This window comes from Cheilinus undulatus, linkage group 2, assembly GCF_018320785.1.
Source record: "Cheilinus undulatus linkage group 2, ASM1832078v1, whole genome shotgun sequence".
Classification (NCBI taxonomy): domain Eukaryota; kingdom Metazoa; phylum Chordata; class Actinopteri; order Labriformes; family Labridae; genus Cheilinus; species Cheilinus undulatus.
In genome coordinates, this window is record NC_054866.1 from 28,682,240 (window position 1) to 28,701,219 (window position 18,980).

Consider the following 18,980-nt stretch of genomic DNA (forward strand, 5'->3'; position numbering starts at 1 on the left):
TGCGTTCAGGCTTATGAGTTTATTGTTGAGTCTACAAAACCTGGCACTTTGGCAGCTTTCTTTCCAGTTCCACCAGCAGCACCTCCTGGAAGGCCCGTCTGAGGAATAACAGGAGCTGAAAAAAAATTACGTTACTCTATTCATTAGACAATTACACACTGTGAAAATATACACAATTCTCTCTGTCAGAACTGAGTCCAAATAACCATGCCTGTGATTCCTGCCCCCTAAGGAGCATTCAAAACACTCTTGTGTGTGTGTATCTTGCCTCCAGCAGGTACTACAGCTCCAGTTCCCGTACCTCCAGGAACTCCACCAGTGCCAAGCACAGTTCCTCCAGTCCCTGGTTGTTAGTGCACAAATTTGAAAAAAAAAAAAAAAAAATGACACTGATGAGTGCACAGACATGATAGTATATAATAATAATAATAACTTTATTTATATAGCACTTTTTAAAGCACACAGTTACAAAGTGCTTCACAAAACCCAAAAGGGGCAAACCACAAAAATATACCACAAAATACACAATTTCATGTTTGATGTACAACTCTATCAAATTCACCTTCAGTTAGAAATTAAATACTTCTGCATTTATTGACATAACAGCACTGAAAACCTTGTGACACAATTAACTTATGGTTGTTCATGCCATGGCCACTGGAGGGCCCTGTGATTCTGAAAAGAAGTAATAAACACATGCATGACTGTGCCAGACTTGACCTCTGCAAGAATTGAGAGCTTTAGAATGCCCATTGGTACTGAGAGTGAATAATCCTTCCCCACAATCCATCATCACTCCATGATAAAACAGGAATATGGCTGACTTTTAATCTAATCAGCAGAGGCAGTCAGCATGCACAGCATTTGTGTTGCCTCATCCAATGCCTCATTTCTTTGGCTATCCCCTCGTGCAGGAAATGAGCTGTCAGGTTCACTTGTAAAAGAGCTTGGCAGCAGTATAAAACACATTGGTTTATTTGTTTAAACTCTACATACTTTAATCTTAAATTCCCCACACTTTTTACCGGACAGACATTGCGCACTGCTTGTAAGTATGTGGCCTGGGAGATCTGGTGAGGAAAAGTTTGGCAAGAAAGTTTTGTGTTATCTATGCTCCTTCAAAGGAAGTAACCATTTTTCTAAGTGTCAAAAAAGTAAACAAACTTCTACAGGCAGCAGTTTTGTCACTGCCAACTAATAATGAAGTTTATTGCCATGGTAAAGTCCTGAGCCCATGCTTAATTAGCCAGCCTTATTGTCAGTAAATCATGTGCACACACAGAATGAACTTTCAGGTCATGCTAGACTCAGCTGTAGTAAAAACTGTCTCTGGTTTGCAGGTACAATAATAAAACCTGTGCACGATTTTTGCCAAAAGTGTTCTTCATTCAGAGTGACCATATGTAAAACATTCATTTTGGCTTTCTGAAACATGCAAGCACGCAAATTTATCAAAGTCCTAAAAAGATTAATGTCAGCACTTTCTATTTTTACAGTAGCCTGACATTATGCCATGAATCAACATACCTCCATGTGGTAGCAGAGGACCTCCTGCACCTGTGACCAGGACAACCAGTATTCCATTACTATTTAATCATGTACAATTTATGGAAGATAGAAAGGGAGATAAAGGGAATAACTCTCAAGGAACCTCTGCTGAATGTCAGTGTATGCTTTATGTTTTACTGCCAACTGTGAAAATTAAGCTTGAAACACCGTTTGCATCAAGCAAAAAACAGCTGAAAATGTTCAGAGGACTATCATTGTTTCTATTGTGAAACAGCAGTGACAGCTGCATCACAATTCAGTTGAATGATAACTGAAGCAGAAATATTCAACTAATATTCAGTGATGTGATTAGCTCAACAAACTTCTCTCTATTCTTTAAAGCTCAAATTGTCAAATTAGCCCAAATTTAAAACAAATCTAGTTCATCAGAGGTACACATGAGGGACTGCTATGAAAAAAGTATAGAGTCTATAACAGTATAAAGGACAAGTCATAAAAGTCACTCTTCATCTCAGATGAGAGAATAAGGCTTCCTAAGTTGTCCCATGTAAAAGGCATGTATGGTAAAAAAAAAAAAAAAAGACCAAGTTCCCCTAATTAGGGCTGAACGATTTGGGAAAATAATCTAATTACGATTTTTTTTTTCCCCAGTATTGCGATTGCGATTTGATATGTGATTATTTCTGAAGTTCCTTATCTTGTATATTTTCCGACAAACCCAAGCATTAAGTCATCCTATATTAAAGCCAGCACAATATTAGATCAAAGAAGGGCTGAACAGTTTTGAAAAAATAACTTATTGTGATGATTTTGACTCGTATTGCAAATCGGATATGAATTCTTGTATTGAAAGGAGTGATAATTTTTATGTTATTCCCACATTCATTAAGAAAAACATACAAAAATTAAGAAAGAAGGATTTTTTGCAGACTATTTGAAAACAAAAAATCCACATAAATGATTGCATGATATGTAATGCATAAAATCTCTGCTGCAAAAAAAGTTTCAAAACAAGTATTTTCAGGTTAAAAATATATTGCACCCTCTGCAATTTAAAAATTGCAGTGGGCCATATTTCGATTTAATCTAATTTGTGATTAACTGCCCAGCCCTACCCCTAATCCTTCAGTTCGTGGCAGCATTTTCCTCATGCATCAACTCAGCAGCAAAAACAAATGTTTTCTATCCAAATATTTTTACCTCTTTTGGCAGCTTTCTGTCCCAAGCCCCCTGGAAAAAATCCCCCTGTGCCTCCTCCCCCATATCCTCCATAACCACCTAAATAAAACAAAGGGAAGAGTGAGAGGCTTTTTCTATTGTTTTAAAACATTTCATCCTTCTATGAACAGTTTGGAATTTATTATTTGTAAATTCAAGATACATTAAGTAAGTAAACTTTATATATATAGCACCTTTCACAGAACAAGGTCACAAAGTGCTTTACAACAGCAACAATAGAAATCAACAAATCAACAAGGCATTAAAATATGACACATGGAAAAAATGCAAATGATCAGGTCAGTGATTCAGATATTCAAAAGCCAATCTAAAAAGACGTGTCTTCAGCTCCTTTTTGAGAGCATCTGCCGAAGCAGCTGAACTTAACTGAAATGGAAGAGAGTTCCAAAGGGTTGGTGCCACAGCTTGAAAAGCACAATCACCTTTAGTTTTTAAACGAACCCGAGGGACCACTAGGAAACCCTGATCAGAAGACCTGAGATATCTACAGGGAATGGAGTAAATGAAGTAGACATTTTTATCTTATCTACAAAGAAGGACAGAAAGTCATTGCAGTCTTTCTTGGAAAAGACAGGAACATCAGGGGGAGCAGGACTGACAATATTATTGATGGTGTCAAATAAAACCTTAGGGTTTCACTTACTATTTGCTATCAGGTTTGCAAAGTATGATGCCCTTGCATCTTGAACCATGTTGTTATATTCAAATATAAGCTCTTTGTAGTACTGACGGTGAATATTTAGCTTAGTGGACTTCCAGAGCCGTTCCACCCTCTGACATTTGCCAAAAACAGCGAATATTTTCATTTAACCAGGGGGTAGAATTTACAGAGGGGGCAAGACTGGTTTTCAAAGGGGCCACTTTGTCCAAAATTGAGGAGCAATGAATATTAAAGTTATTTACAAGATTGTTAACATCTGTGTGAGAGGAAAACCTCACTACAGTTAAAATTAAAAGCTGCAGAGAACTTTTCTGCTGAGAGAGGATTTCAAGCTCGAAACTGACCAAGATGTTTAGTGGGTAGTGAATCTGAAAAATGGGACAGATTGAATAAAACACAAGTATGATCAGAAACATGCAGCTCTTCCAAGCAAACATTATCAGCATTTAAACCAAGGTTAAGAACAAGGTCCAAGGTATGACCCTTACTGTGTGTGGGACCAGACACATGTTGAATAAAGTTGAAAGACTCTGTCATATTCATAAAATCAGCAGCAAAGCACTTAAATACAATTAAAACCAGGTGGACGGTAAATTAAGACACAATAAAAAGGATTTAAACAACCCACTTTAAACTTATGTCAACTCAATGTTATATGTTTTGTGTCCAAGTACAAAACATTAACTCGAGTTTCTACAGGGTTACTACGAGTACTCACCTCCTCCATGTCCTCCAGCACCAAGTCCTCCACCTCCAAGACCACCGCCTCCAAAACCTCCACCTCCAAGACCACCACCCCCAAGACCACCAACTCCTAAATTACCATAACCTGATGGAGAAAAAAATCACAGAGAGGCAGTAGGGCTATGCACAGAAAATACGATATGGCAAAATACAGTATTGTCATGTAGTCCCTGCAAATCAGTGCATCAATGAAGATGTTACAGATTGGTATGGATGCAAATGCTGGATGGTTTTAAAAGATACAATGCCTGTGTTGCAGTTCACAGTAAAAAGGGTAGCACCAGGAGCCAAACTACTTGATGCAGCACATATTTCAAATAAACAACTATGGATGAGAAACTCTATCCACTGCCAGCAAAACGTAAAGCTAAGATTTTAGGAGTAATTAGATTTTTGCAAAAACCAGGAAGTTGGGAGTTGAACAGAGAAAAAAACACAAGGAAAATACACGTCTACCCATGACAAATGACAAACATCAACTCCAACTTGACTCGCTACAAAGGGCCAGTGTGCATGTGCTGTCTCAGCCAGCACCGAGTGACGCGTTTGGGTCCAAATTTCCCTTGACTCCTCAACAACTTCAGAAGATCACAAAAGTCCTTTAAGTCTTTACTTGTAAATGAAGGCTATGAGCAGCCGCTTAATGAGTGTTGAGTGATTCTATTTAATCTCCCTCCTCGGTTCATTACAGAAGCTGTGGTGCATTGTTGTACACTGTTGAAAAGCAAAGAGACATTCTTACAACCTCAAGGAAAAAAGAGTGCTGATTACTGTGGTGAGATTTTAACATGGGGAAAAGAGAGGGGCGGTTACAGAAAAAGAAAACTTTTCTTTTTCATTGGCTAAAATGAGCTAACCCATCATTTGGTGTTCACAAGACATTTTCCAGGACTTGCAAGAACTTTACCTAAAGAAAATTGCTATTTCTCTTTGTTTTCTAAGAATTGGAGACTTTACACTGGGATGAGACGGAGATTACCCCCTGCTGTTGAGTAAGAATATAGGGAAAACTTCAAATAGGTTTTACATTCTGGTTTTACTGCAGTCTTAGCACTGAAGGGAGCAGTCAGGTCTTCCTCATACTAAAGACCTAAACCAGTATTTGGGCAGCAAATTCAGTCTGGATTCCTGGTTGCTGATGGGCTGGCACGTGCAAAGGGGAGGACAGGGGGAGGGTGCTGTAGCACCTGCCCCTTTGCCCCTTGATGCCCAAAGTGCCCGTTTGTCAAAATGTTTTTTTTTTCTTTTCTTTTTTTTTTTTAATCTAAAAAAACTATTTTCTATCTCTCTTTATAAACATATACATTCCTGCTTGCGCTCCTGGTACGTTCTGTAAGCAACCCCCTCCCTTCTCCTGCAGCGCAGGTGTGAGCACAGAGACAGGCAGCAGCAGACCCCAGCCCTCAGCACAGTTTGGCTTTTGTTTCTGGTGTTTCTACTCATGTAGGTGAGTGGTGATTAAGGACGGTCTCAAGTTCACAAATGACAAGACCAAACATAGTTAACGTGTGTTGCTAACGTACACATAAGAGCCACTAGCAGATGTAATAATTTCGGTGTGGCTAAGGCACTTCATCATGGTCATACAGGCTAACATACTGTACTAAAGGGGAGAGACTACAGGTGAATCCATCATCAAAATCACCGTATTGTTATGCTAATTATGCGCTTTTTAAATTTGCGCTCATTTGCACACATTTGCCAGGCATTGGAGGTGAAGAGGACAAAAAAAGGAACTAAAACAGATCACCAGTAAACTTCCCCAGTAAATTACAGACAGTTTTAAATGTTTTAAATGTTTAAATATGTAGAGGAGCTTGTTTGGAGAATTCAGGGTAAATCTACAGATGCAAACAGACAGAGGAAAGACAAAATAAACACCATCTATGTGCATTTTTAGAAGTTTTCTTTCTTTATGAGTGAAAGAAGACATGGATGCAAAAAGACCAAAATCTCTAAACTGACCACAACATGGAAACACAATGTTTTAAGCTGTAGAGTCCTGTCTGAAACAGCTACTGCATCATTTTGACTGTAGGCTCCTCATCTCACAACTATTCATTTTACTAGATATTTGATACTAGACAGACAGACCTTCTCCAGATGTGAAAGAAACTAAGATCATGTCACCATTAGTATGTGCTTATTTGGAGAGATAATACAAATAATAATGATAGAAATAATAATAATAATGATAGAAATAATAATAATAATAATAATGACAATGATAATTATGATAGATGATTAATATAAGGAAATCCTATATTCTGTTGCTTGGCTATAGAAGCTCAAATCATTGACATTTTAATCTTGTCTCACGATGCCATTTCCATTTTGTCAATATTTCCTTTGTTGCAGTGATTTTCAGTATTTCTGCTGTTTTCTCCAGTAAAATTAACAAAGTGAGCAGTAGAGGAGTGCAGATGCACTAAGCCATATTGTTGCAACAAAACATTGGCCTAACAGCAGTTTGGAAGGTAGTTTTGCTTGCTTATTTATGTAAAGAACAGTCTTTTTCAGTTCACTGTGAAGATAATGTTTATTTTGAAGTACTTTATTTCAGTTACACCAAAAGAAAGAATTTGTTATCTTGTGCAAAAATAAACAAATTATGGGGCATTTTTTTCTTTTCTTGAAAACTCTTACTACACCATGCCCCTCTCCCTAGTAGCTACAGTCAGTTATTCTAAATATTTACTAGAGACTAGCAGCATAGAAAACATGCACATGGTGTCATAGCTTATTTTGTTTTTGCTTTCTCTTGGGATAAACCCGGTGAAAACTAAAGAAGAAATTGTTTTTGGGTGATTGATTTATTTTGTAGAAATAAGTTGAGTAGGGGTGACCCGGAATAGTCTGCAATTCAACGATTCGATTCAACTATGATTCAACTATGAACCTCATGGTCGAATGTTGTTATGTAACCAAGATCATACCATTCTGACTACATGGGGCTGCTAAGCCTGAGTTTCCGTTAGCCAGAATTTGCCGGTCATTGGCCAGTAAAAAGGGCGGAAGTCTGGCAGATAAAAATATAACCAGTCAAAATGTCTGGCAGAAAACATGCAAATAACCAGATAAGTTAATACTGAATTCTTGCATATTATATTTTGTGTAATCTAGAAGATATATTGTGAGAATGGGTTAACATAGACTAAAAGTTGCCCAATCTCACTACATCTACTGTCCTGCGGTGCTGGGGTTGTTTATATCCTCAGACAGCAAGCACATGGCTAATTATATATGCACTAGGGATGCACAATATTGGATTTTTGCTGATATCCGATATGCCGATATTTTAAAACTCATTTTGGCCAATACCGATATTTAATTACATTTTTTCCACTGTAAGAAACAGAAATTCCATCCTGGACTACAATTTTTATTAATATTTGTAGTCTATTTTTGTAAAAACTGACAAAACATTTGATTTTTGTCAGAAAAAAAGAATATATTGTTTGTTTGTTTTTTCAAATACAGCAATGAAAAACTTACAGTAATGTCTTTGGGTTACATGTGCATTACACGCTATATGTATTTTTAACAATAAAAAGCAGCAAAATAACCTGCTGGCACTGAGCTCCACAGTGCAAAAAAGAAATAGCTTATACATTTAGATTGATTCTCCTTATTACTCAGCCAGTTTGCAGGATGGCTCCCTGAGATACTCTTGACAAAATGTTTAAATAACAACAACAACAAAAACATTCTTAAATGCAAACAAATGTAGCTTTAGTTCAGAGCTTAAATATGCTTTTACATTTTTGAGACTCAAGATGAACAGAAATAAAACTTCAACTGAATTAGTTCTCCTGATTCTGCTTTAAACAGCACAAACTAACTAAGCAACCAAGTTTAATGAGCATTTCACTGTAAACAGCTCTGTAACAACACAGTGATACCCACATCTCCAAGTTGGAGACACCTTTGTGCATATTCGAGTGTGCATGGGAGACGGTACACAAAAGTCTGTCATTGCTTTTGCATTGTTTTGCACATGTCACGTAGGACAACATACACGTTCTTTATCTCTACCCACTAAACATTGGACGCCCACAGGATGTGCAGATCTGGTCTAAATCAAGTTGGTTGGTCCAGGACCCAATCTGCATGTCATTCTGACCTCCAAATCAAGTAGTAGATCTGGACGTCAAAGTGTGACCTCTCCTGGACGTTGATATGCAGTTCGATATTTTAACGCTTGTGTACTTGTTTTTTTCAACGTCTTGTGGACATGAACGTCAGGTGGAGAATATTGACATAAGTTAAAAAGCGCATGAAATTGACACTATTCTATATACTGCTCACACCAGCATTTTTCTTCTTACACACATATAAATATATTTACTGAAAATAAAACAAACATCTTCTCAGGCAACCTCAGCTTTTAAGGTAACTGCTCACAAGCGGAGTGACAGAAGCTAATCTGCGCAAGCGTGAAACTATCGGCAGGAAAAATGACGTATGTCTTTTGTTAAACTGGAAGCTTGTGCCGCAAACACAGCAGACACACAGACTTGGTCGGGCTGTTAAAGAAGTACAAGATTAAGTTAAAGGTAAGTATATTTGACTGCAGGTTACCTTTTATGTTCTGTAATGTCATCAACAGTCGTTGCAAACCAGTGTCCACCTTTTGCGATTTTGTAGGGGTTAACAAAGATGGCGAACGCTAACAAGTACTAGCTCAGCCCAGCTAGGCAAATTTACAGTAAACTCAAATGTTAATGGCGGATAATAAGTCATGAACGCCATTGTGGTTAAATTCTCAACTGGGAGACATGTTAACATTATTTTACTTAGACAGCACATTTTATACTGTAGTGTAACTAACACCACACTGGGAGACACAGTTAAGTGTTTTTATCAGCAGCTTTTCATGCTTTGGTGTAACATAGTTGCAGCATCTCCACACAAATGGGCGCGTGCACGCAGTCAGGAAACCGATCAAAATAAATGTCCTGCACTTTAACCTAGAAAACAACATAGATGACGAAGAGCAGGGATGTGATGGCATAGTCTTTAGAAGCTCTGAGGAGAAAGGTGTTTGTGTAAAAATTGCTGTCAGCGAGTCCAACTTCATACCGTGTCTTCGTCATACCCGCCCCCGCGGATCATGCGCCTTTCCCTGGCCAGTGAGAGCGAGACGCCCCGCTAGACGTAAGTGTATGTGCTTAGCTGTGAACCGGCATTGTCGTACACAACAACAAATAACAGTCATATAAAACATCTTTTGATCCGAAAGTTACTTCATCAATATCACAGGATGTCTTTGCGAGGATTTATGAAATTTAATTCATGGACATAGATCCGATAGTAAATGCATTTTCCCAATTTTTATGCAATATTGATCATATAGGCTATTTCAGCCAGCTCTAATGGGGGCCACAATTGTAGAATGTTTTGTAGGTCATTTTGTCTACTAATGACAGACTTTGACATGTCCTGTAAAGCATTCTGAGATCTAACATCTAAAATTTTGACACTGAAATGAAGAAATACATGTTTAAGTCTTACTTCCTGCACTGTGATCCTTAAGCTGTGTCAGTAAAATGTTTTTTCTTTTTCTTTGTTTTTTTTTTTTTGTTTTTTTTCATGTTGTTCCCAACAGCTGCAGCAACTAGCTCATGTTGGACCATAAGGACAGAGTCCATGAAGTTATTCACTGGCTCTTCACAAGTTCTCCAATGGCCTGCTTCAACATGAAGGGGAAGTAGGACAAAACACCCCTCAAGAATACAAAATCTATCAAGCAATACAAGATGCTGTACTGAATTCCCTTGGAGGGAATTGCAGCCAAACATCTAAGCTTGATTCAGCGAAAAGAGGGGATGGAGTCATGCAATTTAATAACACGGCAACTGAGGACTTCATAAGGACACATGCTTCAGAGCGTTTAAAGCATGTGCCACAAAGAAGTGGAGGAGGGAGGTTCACAGACACTGTTGTGAATTCTCTCATGCTGTCAGAATGGCGGCATCTGGTGGCCAATAATGGTACCGCTCTGACAGGAGTAATAATTGCTGACAGGTGTGTCAGGCACACAGGTGTGCCTGCAGCCAGCATTAGAAGCCCAGCACAGTCAGGCAGATCTCCATCCACTTCCCAGCCATGCGTCCTTGAGAATGTAAGACTGTTTCTTTGTTTTACTGCATTTTCTTTACTATTTTATGTTAATTATACAAATTGGAACTTGATTGTTTGACTTAAAGCCTACGTTAACCTATTTGTTTTTGTTGACACAGAAACCATGGTTTGGATGGAAAATAAAACCTCAAAAGTGCTTCAATTGTCATCGGCTCTTTAATTTGAGACACTTAGGTGGTCAGCTCTTTAACAAGAACCAAACTAGTTTTAATAGTCACTCAGGACTGATTTTTTTGATTTTCATTAGGGGAATCTGGTCAGCCCTTTTCTTTTTCTGTGTTCAGTTGGATTTTCACCTCAGTGCTCACACTTTAATGTTTATTGTTTTATATTTTTATTCTTATTCGTGGTACAGACCAAAGATAAGGTAATTTTATTTACTGTATTCCGTACTATTGTTTTTACAAACTTAACTGCGGGTTACGCTGACTACTGTTTAGTAGTAGTAGTGATAGTACTTCTGAGGCTGCTTCCTTTGCCCAGGTGCACTGAGGCTGATAGGACACACCTGTCACTGTTCAGACACACCTGTCTCTGCTCTGCAATCAAGCCTGCAGAGACTTACCTCAGCTCCACAGTATTGCCAGCTACTTACCAGTAGTAACCTCAGCTCTCAGGCTCTCTCTCATTTATTGTGATTTCTTGTTGATTATTAATTCCAGTGCTTTGTTTGAGCTCGCCACTAATCCTGCCTCTTCTCCTTTTTTCCAGTGCCTCTCTCTGGGCCTCACCACAACCCAGCCACAGCACTCTGACTCTGGAGACCTCACCACCTCCTACACGTGGAACCTCTTCCCTTCACTGAAATTGTTAACCAATAAAAAACAATAATCTGTTAAACTTTGTCATTTTGGTCTGCATTTTGGGTTCACTACTCCTCCAACTTCACAGTGAGTTTAAATTTGATGTAGAAAAGACGTCCACAAACACCACATTTGAACAACAATTAGTCCTCCTTATGGAGGTACTGTGGGTGTCATTAATGGACGTTCACTAGATGTCGGGAAAAAAGACGGCGTCTGGAGTAACAGTCTTCACCTTCAGGGGACCAAAATTAGACGTTCAAAAATGACGCAGAAAAGACGTCCATGGATGTCATTAATGGACGTCATCTGGAGTAACAGTCTGCACCTTCAGAAGACCAAAATTAGACGTTGTTTGAACCTGTCTTTGCGCAATGGGTATTTTCCATATCCGAAGCAAGTTATCAAAAGCTGCTGCAACTGCAGCTGCTGAGTGAGCACTTATGATGCAGGACAGGCTTTTTAAGAATGAAATTCTCATCTTCCCACTGAGGCAATGAGGCTCAACATGCTAACAGGACGGACACTTGATGTCCATATATCCATGGTGAAGCTAATATGTTTAGCTTTAACAAGGAGCTTCTCTACGTGACTGGAAACAAAGTTTTGCAGTTCAGGTAAGGCTATAAGCACCTGCTGGGTATAACAGGGGCTTTAAATGCATCATTAGCCCACAGAAGTCCTGTTTATTCTACCACACTGAAAGGCTGATTATCAAGAGCTATAAATTCAATGATTTTCCTGTTCAGCTCCTTACCTTTGGGCAATTGCTGCTTTATTTTCTAGCTTTGTGGAATGACTGAAGTAGAGGCTGCTGACGAGTTTATCCAGGCACGAAGTTTTGCCATTCTTTATCTTAAGACAGTCCTTGTAGTCATCAGGGTGACGTTTTTGTAGATGCAAAATTAAACTGGTGGTGTTAAAGGCATGTTGCCACGCCTTCCACACATCACATGTACTTTACATGGGATGCAAACAGTTACTTTGCTGTTTTGTTCCCACACCTCAAACTTCTCCCACACAGCCGACATGTTGTTTGCTGTTGTTGGCGCACGTATGGCGTCATCGCGTGTGCTTAATTATGATATCACATTATCGGCCGTACAGATCGGCATAAAATTTACTAACAGTACCGATATACTGCCGATGATATCGTGCATCCCTAGTATGCCCGATGACATGAAAGCAAATCTTTCTCTCTGCGAGAGCTCAGTATTACTGGGGACTATGCAGGGAAAGTGGGAAAGTTTGACCAGAGCTTTTTCGTAAAGCAGAATTTTAATCTAAGTGAGGTTTTCCTGGTTAACCAAAGACTTAATATCATCAGCAGTATGGAGGGATTTTGTTTCATCGCAGCTGATAGTAAGACTCATTTTTCTTTTGTAATGTAGAGTTTTAACGCAGTGTCCAGTTAAGAGAGCACTTTTGTTATGTGTTTGGATGCTTCGTTGTTGTTGGTGGAGGATGGTATTTGGCTGTTGTGAGCTGCAAAGTTATGATAGTGGCCAATGTGCTAACAGGCTAATGGTGCTGATGTGAAGCTAACTGTTGTTGTTTATGTGTTTAATGTGGGCGTATATTGTGTAACTGACTGCGTGTGTAAGGAAAAGCGGGCAGTTTTCATTTTGATACTTTAAACCACTTACACAAAAAAACATAAGAGAGAGATTTATGCATTTTGCTGTTGTTAATGCCGCAAAATAATGTTAAAGCTAATGTGGTAGTTGTTCTAAATAGCCAGAATTCTTGAGGACTGCCGGTCATTTTAAACGGGGACAAAAAAGTCTAGCAGAAATGCTGTTCGACTATTAGTCAACTAAAGGCGAAACCTGACCACTCAGATTCGACTATAAAAATCCTTATTCGAAAACACCTCTAAAGTTGAGTATACAACAACTGAGGGTATTAAAATAAATTGATTATTAAGTAAGATGTGGAGGGTTTTAAGCATTTTTATTAATAGATTAAGAGAAGTGCCCTTATTCTCACTTGAACCCCTGCCCCCCAAAATGTCTGTGCACGTCCCTGCTGATGGGAACAAAAATGTGGGGAAAGATGACTGAGAAAATGAAAAACTGTGGAAAGAAGAAAAGGACAAGGAATAAAATGATCCCTGCTTGCTTATAGAGTTAAACAAACGAAACGATCTTTAAAATTTCTAACCCAACAAAAAGGAAAAGTGCAGAAACTGTGGCCCACCTCACAGTGGGTAATATTCATAGAAAACTGAATTAAATTTACTATTTTCATTGACAAAACCATAAAATAGTTACAGTACAAATGCAAAGTTAGCCAAAATTAGGGAATCAAATTAAAACATATATATTTTAAAGTATCAATATTAGTTTGCCAAACAAGGTTAACTTTAATTTGGAAGGAATCCCCAATCATCAAAAACAATATCATTCAATTGTGGAACAATGAAGGTGAGATACTCCTGAAGCTGGAGTCACTTAGTACAACAAGCTGTATGGTTCTCCTGGATAAATGCCAAAGTGATAAAATCCTGTATTTTGGGTAAACTCTGTGCTTTAGAGCAAGTTTGGCGCTTGATTCTCAGAGACTATTTCTCAGAGTCTTATTTAAAAGAAGCTATGATCTCAGCAAGCTCCCCAATCAGACACAAACATGCAGGAGTAATGACTGTTTTTGGTACAAAAAGAAATCTGAATCCTGCCAGCAAGCTAGTCCACTGAGGAACTTGTTTTCATCAATACTTATAAGCCAAAAAGTCTGGGGTGAGAGCAGCTAAGCATGGGAAACAGGCTGAACACGAGGGGGGAAGAGAGAGACGGATCAGAGTGGGGGTGAGAAGCTGGAGTCAAGCAATCTGCAGGGTGCAGGTAATGATACTGACGAAGAGGAGGAGGAATGTGCTGGAAGATACTAAGACAAATATGAAAGTGTGGAGTTTCATGATCTAGTCAAAACAAATGTGGGCACTGGTCTTGCCAAGAGCTTGGCAAACAGATTGAGCATGCAATGCTCAGACGCTAAGCTAAGCACCCTTGCAATAATCCATCTTCTTCAAAAGCTTTCAACTGCATTGCTCAAACATCCCAAGGCACACCTCGAAGAAATAACAAGCATACTCAATTTTTATATAAATCAGGGTGAACTAGGGTTTTTCCCTTTTCCTGTGTCACTTGTACTGACACGCCTAATTTGTCTAATTTTTATAAGTGAGCTCCACATACCAATAAAGTTAAAGACTTGACAGTAATACAAGAAAGTCAATAGATATTTGGAATGTTTAATGCTGAAAACCCTGAGGATTTGTGAGTCTTGTGAGAAGTGTTTCCTTAAGATGGTGCTGTTTTGTCTGGCCTTCAGGTTACAGAATATTTTTTCAGTCAGAGATGTATGTGTGTCTCAGTGTGTCGAAAGTAAACAGCAGAGATTAGGTCGCTGGAAGAGATACATGAAGACAGGATGGACTATGGAGACATTTAGCTTAGTCATCCATCATCTGGCCCACCTGTGCTCACATGTGTATGACCTAGCCTTACTTTTGGCAGTTGCACTCAGGGCCGACCAACACCTGCCACGTTGAGTTTAACTCTGTGGTTGTAGATCAGGAGACAAGATGCAGACATGCAGGAATCAGTCTGAGCAGTTGCTCAGAGTTCTGATTGACCATGAATGGAAGCCTCAGGCAGGCAAAGTTTAGACAAGTAGCAAAGGAGAAACTTTATTTAATGTAACTCTGACATCACTAGACACAGGGAAAATAATGAGCTCTCAAGTAAAAGATACTACCCAGGAGGTTGTGTGTGTTCAGGGTCATGTTAAAAAATCTGGATCGCTTTCTCTTTGGCATTGCACCACCAATTGTATATTTTTTAAGACTGAGGGCAGAGTTTTACTACAAAAGTTCTCTGTTTAGCCATATTTACTTAATGCTGTCAGCTCAAACAAGCAAGCTTTTGTAGGACTACTATTGTTACAAGATGTCAGCTTGCACAAATGGACCTGTCTTAGCTCAAACAATATTGGAAGTCTACACCGATGTTGTTTGTTGTAATGAACCACACACATGGAGAGCCTGAACCATGACCCTGATATCAAATCACAGCTTCTTGGGTGCTGCTCCCAGTACTTAGCTGATTGCTGACAAGCTGAGAGATTTTCAGGCGCTAATGTAGCTGCTTTTTTTCTCGCTGACCCTCAAGGCGTAATGGGAAACCCGAGAGACCACTTGAAACCAACTGCGTCTGGACCTTGGACAAATCAACCCGACAAAAGGTCGATGCTCTGAGAAGCAGATGGAAGGGACAGAAACCTAATACTACACAGGAGGGAAGACTGGAGGCCAGAAAAACTGGAAGGTAAGTGATGCAGGCCTGCAATGCATCACAGTTTCCTCCATTTAGACTTCCAAAAAAAGTGAGAGAAATATGGTTTACGAGCCAGTTTCCTTTTAGAAAAGACTGCTGGCTTTCACAGCTGTGCAGGGACAAGTGCACCAGCAGGTTGTGGAGGTGAAACTTATGATGGTGTGACATCACATGATTAAGCATCACAACCCCAATTAAGCACAAAAGTAAATACAAGTCCAGACGATTAGACAAAGACAGAGACTTTCTTTCATGGCAATAGAAGTGCAGTGACCAGCAGTCATACTGATTGCCTCCTGCTGTACCCTGTCATGGCACATCATTGTATTCCAGCTGGAGACTGATACTGAAATAAAGCTGGCCAGACAATGTGGCTAGTTTCTTCAGTCACCAGTCTTGTTCTCAAACTTGGGGCAAGTTCAAGAGATGGATATGAGCCAGAGGGAACAGAAATATCTGTTTTCAATCTCAAAACTGAACCGTCTTGTTCATGCTCCATTGGGGTTAGGTAAGGCAATCCTCTGTCTCAGGACCAGAGGAATACAAGGGTCATTAATCAAAACATTGTCTCCAGATCAGTGTCTTACTCTTTTCCTCCCTGTTCCTGCATTTTTTTCCTCTTGCTTTTTTCCTCCCAAAAAGGTGTCTAAGAGGTTGAGCTGACCAGACACGAGGTGTTAATAGCAGCAACTAAAGGAAGCCAAAACGTGAGAAGTGAAAGATGATTTTCTTTCTTGCTCCTTTTCCATCTCCCTTTTCCTCCCCTGCTCCTCTTCTCCCTACTCTGTGATCCAGCTGGGCCTGTTGAAGGGTTTAATTTAAGAGAGCAGAGAATTCCATGGCACAGATCCACAGCAACTGTCGGCAGACGCTCAGAAAGGAGACTTTGGAGCTGCAGCTCAGGAATGTCCAGGAATGTCTTGGGACTTGTTTCTCAATGTTTTCTTTGTTTTAGGTAATTTTTAATCAAGCAAGTAATCTAAGAACAAATGTTTGTTTATTGGAGAGTAAGAAGGGATGGATGACAACTCATATTTCTCTTTAATACAGTTGGAAACTTGGTCAGTGAGCAAAAATGTTGAGAGGTCCTATTACAAAAAATCAAAGAACAAACAGAGTAAAGCTTGGTTAAGAAGCACAGAGACGTGCTGTGGCAGGGAAAATGTTGTAATTTTCTGAGATGTCATGGATGATCTTCTTGATAACTTCATCTTCAAAGGTTCTGCAGTGGTCCTCAGAGAATGTGCATGTTATTTGATTGACAGGCAGAGTCTTTTCTTCGGCTGTGGTCCCATAAAAATTTCCACTTTTAAAGCTAAGCCCATCATTATGTTCTTTTCAGTCATGACACCAGATTTTATCAGTATCAAATTATCACACTGTTCTACATCCAAGTTAGTGGATAGATTGCATTCTTACGAGGTGATGTACGACGAGCCGGATGAAAGTGAAATGATGCGGAGCATTGCAGCGATTCCAGATCGCGTGAGACAAGTGGACACACTGAAGCTCCCCTTGCTGCCTCTTCCCCTCCCTCTCCTGTGACCCCCTCTGCTCCTTGTCACTCCTAGGTTCTCCTTGCTGTCAGTCAGGGCACTGAACTGTGAGAAGCCCGACTAGTCACATGCTGGACTAATTAAGCATTCACGTAGTCACACCACTACACTCAAAGTTTGTCCCTTTGGCTGGTGTGAACCAGCCAACTTTGGCGTCAAGCCTTTTATTGTTTTCTCCTTCCTTTTCCATGGAGTCATTGACACTATCAATAAGAGGTCCCAAAGCCTCAGCCTTGCTCTCTGCCAGATAACCCCGAGCACACTCCTGCCAGAGCTCCTACAGACAAACAGGGACAGGGTCTAGGGTTGCTTAATTCTCCAAAATCCCTGCTTTTTGGGCTGCATCCAGGTCAAAATCTGTGTAATAAAACTGGACTTTCAAACTGCTGTGTGAGTGCAGTGAGACAATGTTGGTATGGGTGGTCATTTTTTACTTTTATAGAGGACATTTGCATCATACTAAGGAGAGTGTGTGCTCTCCCATTATGTGGTCAGCACTTACACTGATGAAGCAACTTTGGCAAATTCTCGGAACCCACGCACTTGGGCAGCAGAACACACACACCATGAGGTGTTGAGCAATCTTACAAATGGTTCCAAATTAACTGTAACAGTAAAAGTCACCATTATATGTCATGTGGATTACACGCACTGCCACCATGCCAAGTGACGTCTGTAGATGCCTGACCTCACCAGCCTGAGCCCTGTGGAGTCTCTCCCCTCCACACATACATCAAACCCATCTGTGCAAAGAGCATTACTGTTGTCCCTTATTTCAAACAGGGCTAAGTGTTACATTATGCTTTACACCATATCCACCAAGTTTTTGATGTCATTGTTTATTCTGCAAGTCATATGGAGCAGAACATGCTATGCTATAAGCTTACAAGTCAACCAAACAGTTCTGCCTTTTTTCCCAGTTTCTGTGAGAGTCAAGAGCCTCTGCTATCCTACTTTTTATCCACTTCTACAGAAGTATCACTGTTGCTCTGCCAACACTGAGCCCCTGAAAATGTTCAAAGAGTATCCCTAACCCAGAGCTCATACCATTGCCTATTTTAGCTTGGCACACAAAATCAAAGCACGTATTGTAAAGGCATGCGGACAAGACAGAAACACACTGCCGGCATTAGAGTACATCGATGTACACAGAGAACAAGTGCACTGACCAAATCCATCTTTAAGAACTGTTACAGTCTCATAAGTGCATCCGAATCTAAACAGTTTGAATTTTTTAAACTATAGATGGGGCAAGAAAACCAGTCCTCAGACACAGCTGGTGGCCATGGTATGTAAAGTTGGCCAAGTGTGTTTCCTTTCCCAGATGGTCCACACATGCATCTGCCATTCCACTGAATACTTTTCTGACAACTCAGGGTTGAGAAAAGAGACGACTAGTGTTCCTCAGAATGGCTTGCCTCAAAACATGCACACTGAAGCACTGACGTTAGACTTACTGAGCTTCCAAGTCCCTCTGTCATTACAAAGGCTATGATCACTGAGAAGCCATCTGAAGCATTTCACCATGACAAACATATGGGATGCTCTACAAAGGAAAAAAGTCAGATAGATTAATTGCATCACTGACAGTGGACAGCTGTTTACCAATTGTACATTACACGTATATGGAGGTATTGCAACACACCAGGATACCTATAAGTCCTATGGGTGAAGGCTGAAGTCATTTAAAAGCCATTCATCGTCACAAGTCATTTAGTTCAGCACTGGGTCTGGATGAGTGTTGAGAAATCCAGAAATCAAAAACATTTCATGGAGGTGAGATAATACCAATGACCTAAACCTCACATGGAATAAAAGATTTAATGAAAAAAGGGAATAGATACTCAGTTAAATTCAACATTTACAAGGACATTTGAAAATCAATCTGTATTCAAAAAATGCTGTTCTGTTCTTTTCATTGCAAAGCCATTAATGTAAGCATGTGCTCATCTACACGTTGTGTTGCACTTTTCACTCCACTGAGTCT

General features: G+C 39.7%; 1 protein-coding gene across 11 annotated transcripts in view; it reads right to left on the reverse strand.

The window, feature by feature from the left end:
• Positions 1 to 18,980, reverse strand: part of elna (elastin a) — a 74,318-nt gene that overhangs the window by 29,706 nt on the left and 25,632 nt on the right. For 10 of the 11 annotated variants that reach the window (XM_041804488.1, XM_041804473.1, XM_041804526.1 and 7 more), the window contains 5 exons: positions 4,128 to 4,238; positions 2,710 to 2,787; positions 1,528 to 1,557; positions 269 to 343; positions 41 to 115 (listed from right to left, as the gene is read on the reverse strand). In XM_041804488.1, coding sequence (XP_041660422.1) covers positions 41 to 115; positions 269 to 343; positions 1,528 to 1,557; positions 2,710 to 2,787; positions 4,128 to 4,238 — 369 coding nt within the window. The remainder of the gene's footprint in view (positions 1 to 40; positions 116 to 268; positions 344 to 1,527; positions 1,558 to 2,709; positions 2,788 to 4,127; positions 4,239 to 18,980) is intronic. The other variant, XM_041804465.1, reaches the window with a different exon arrangement.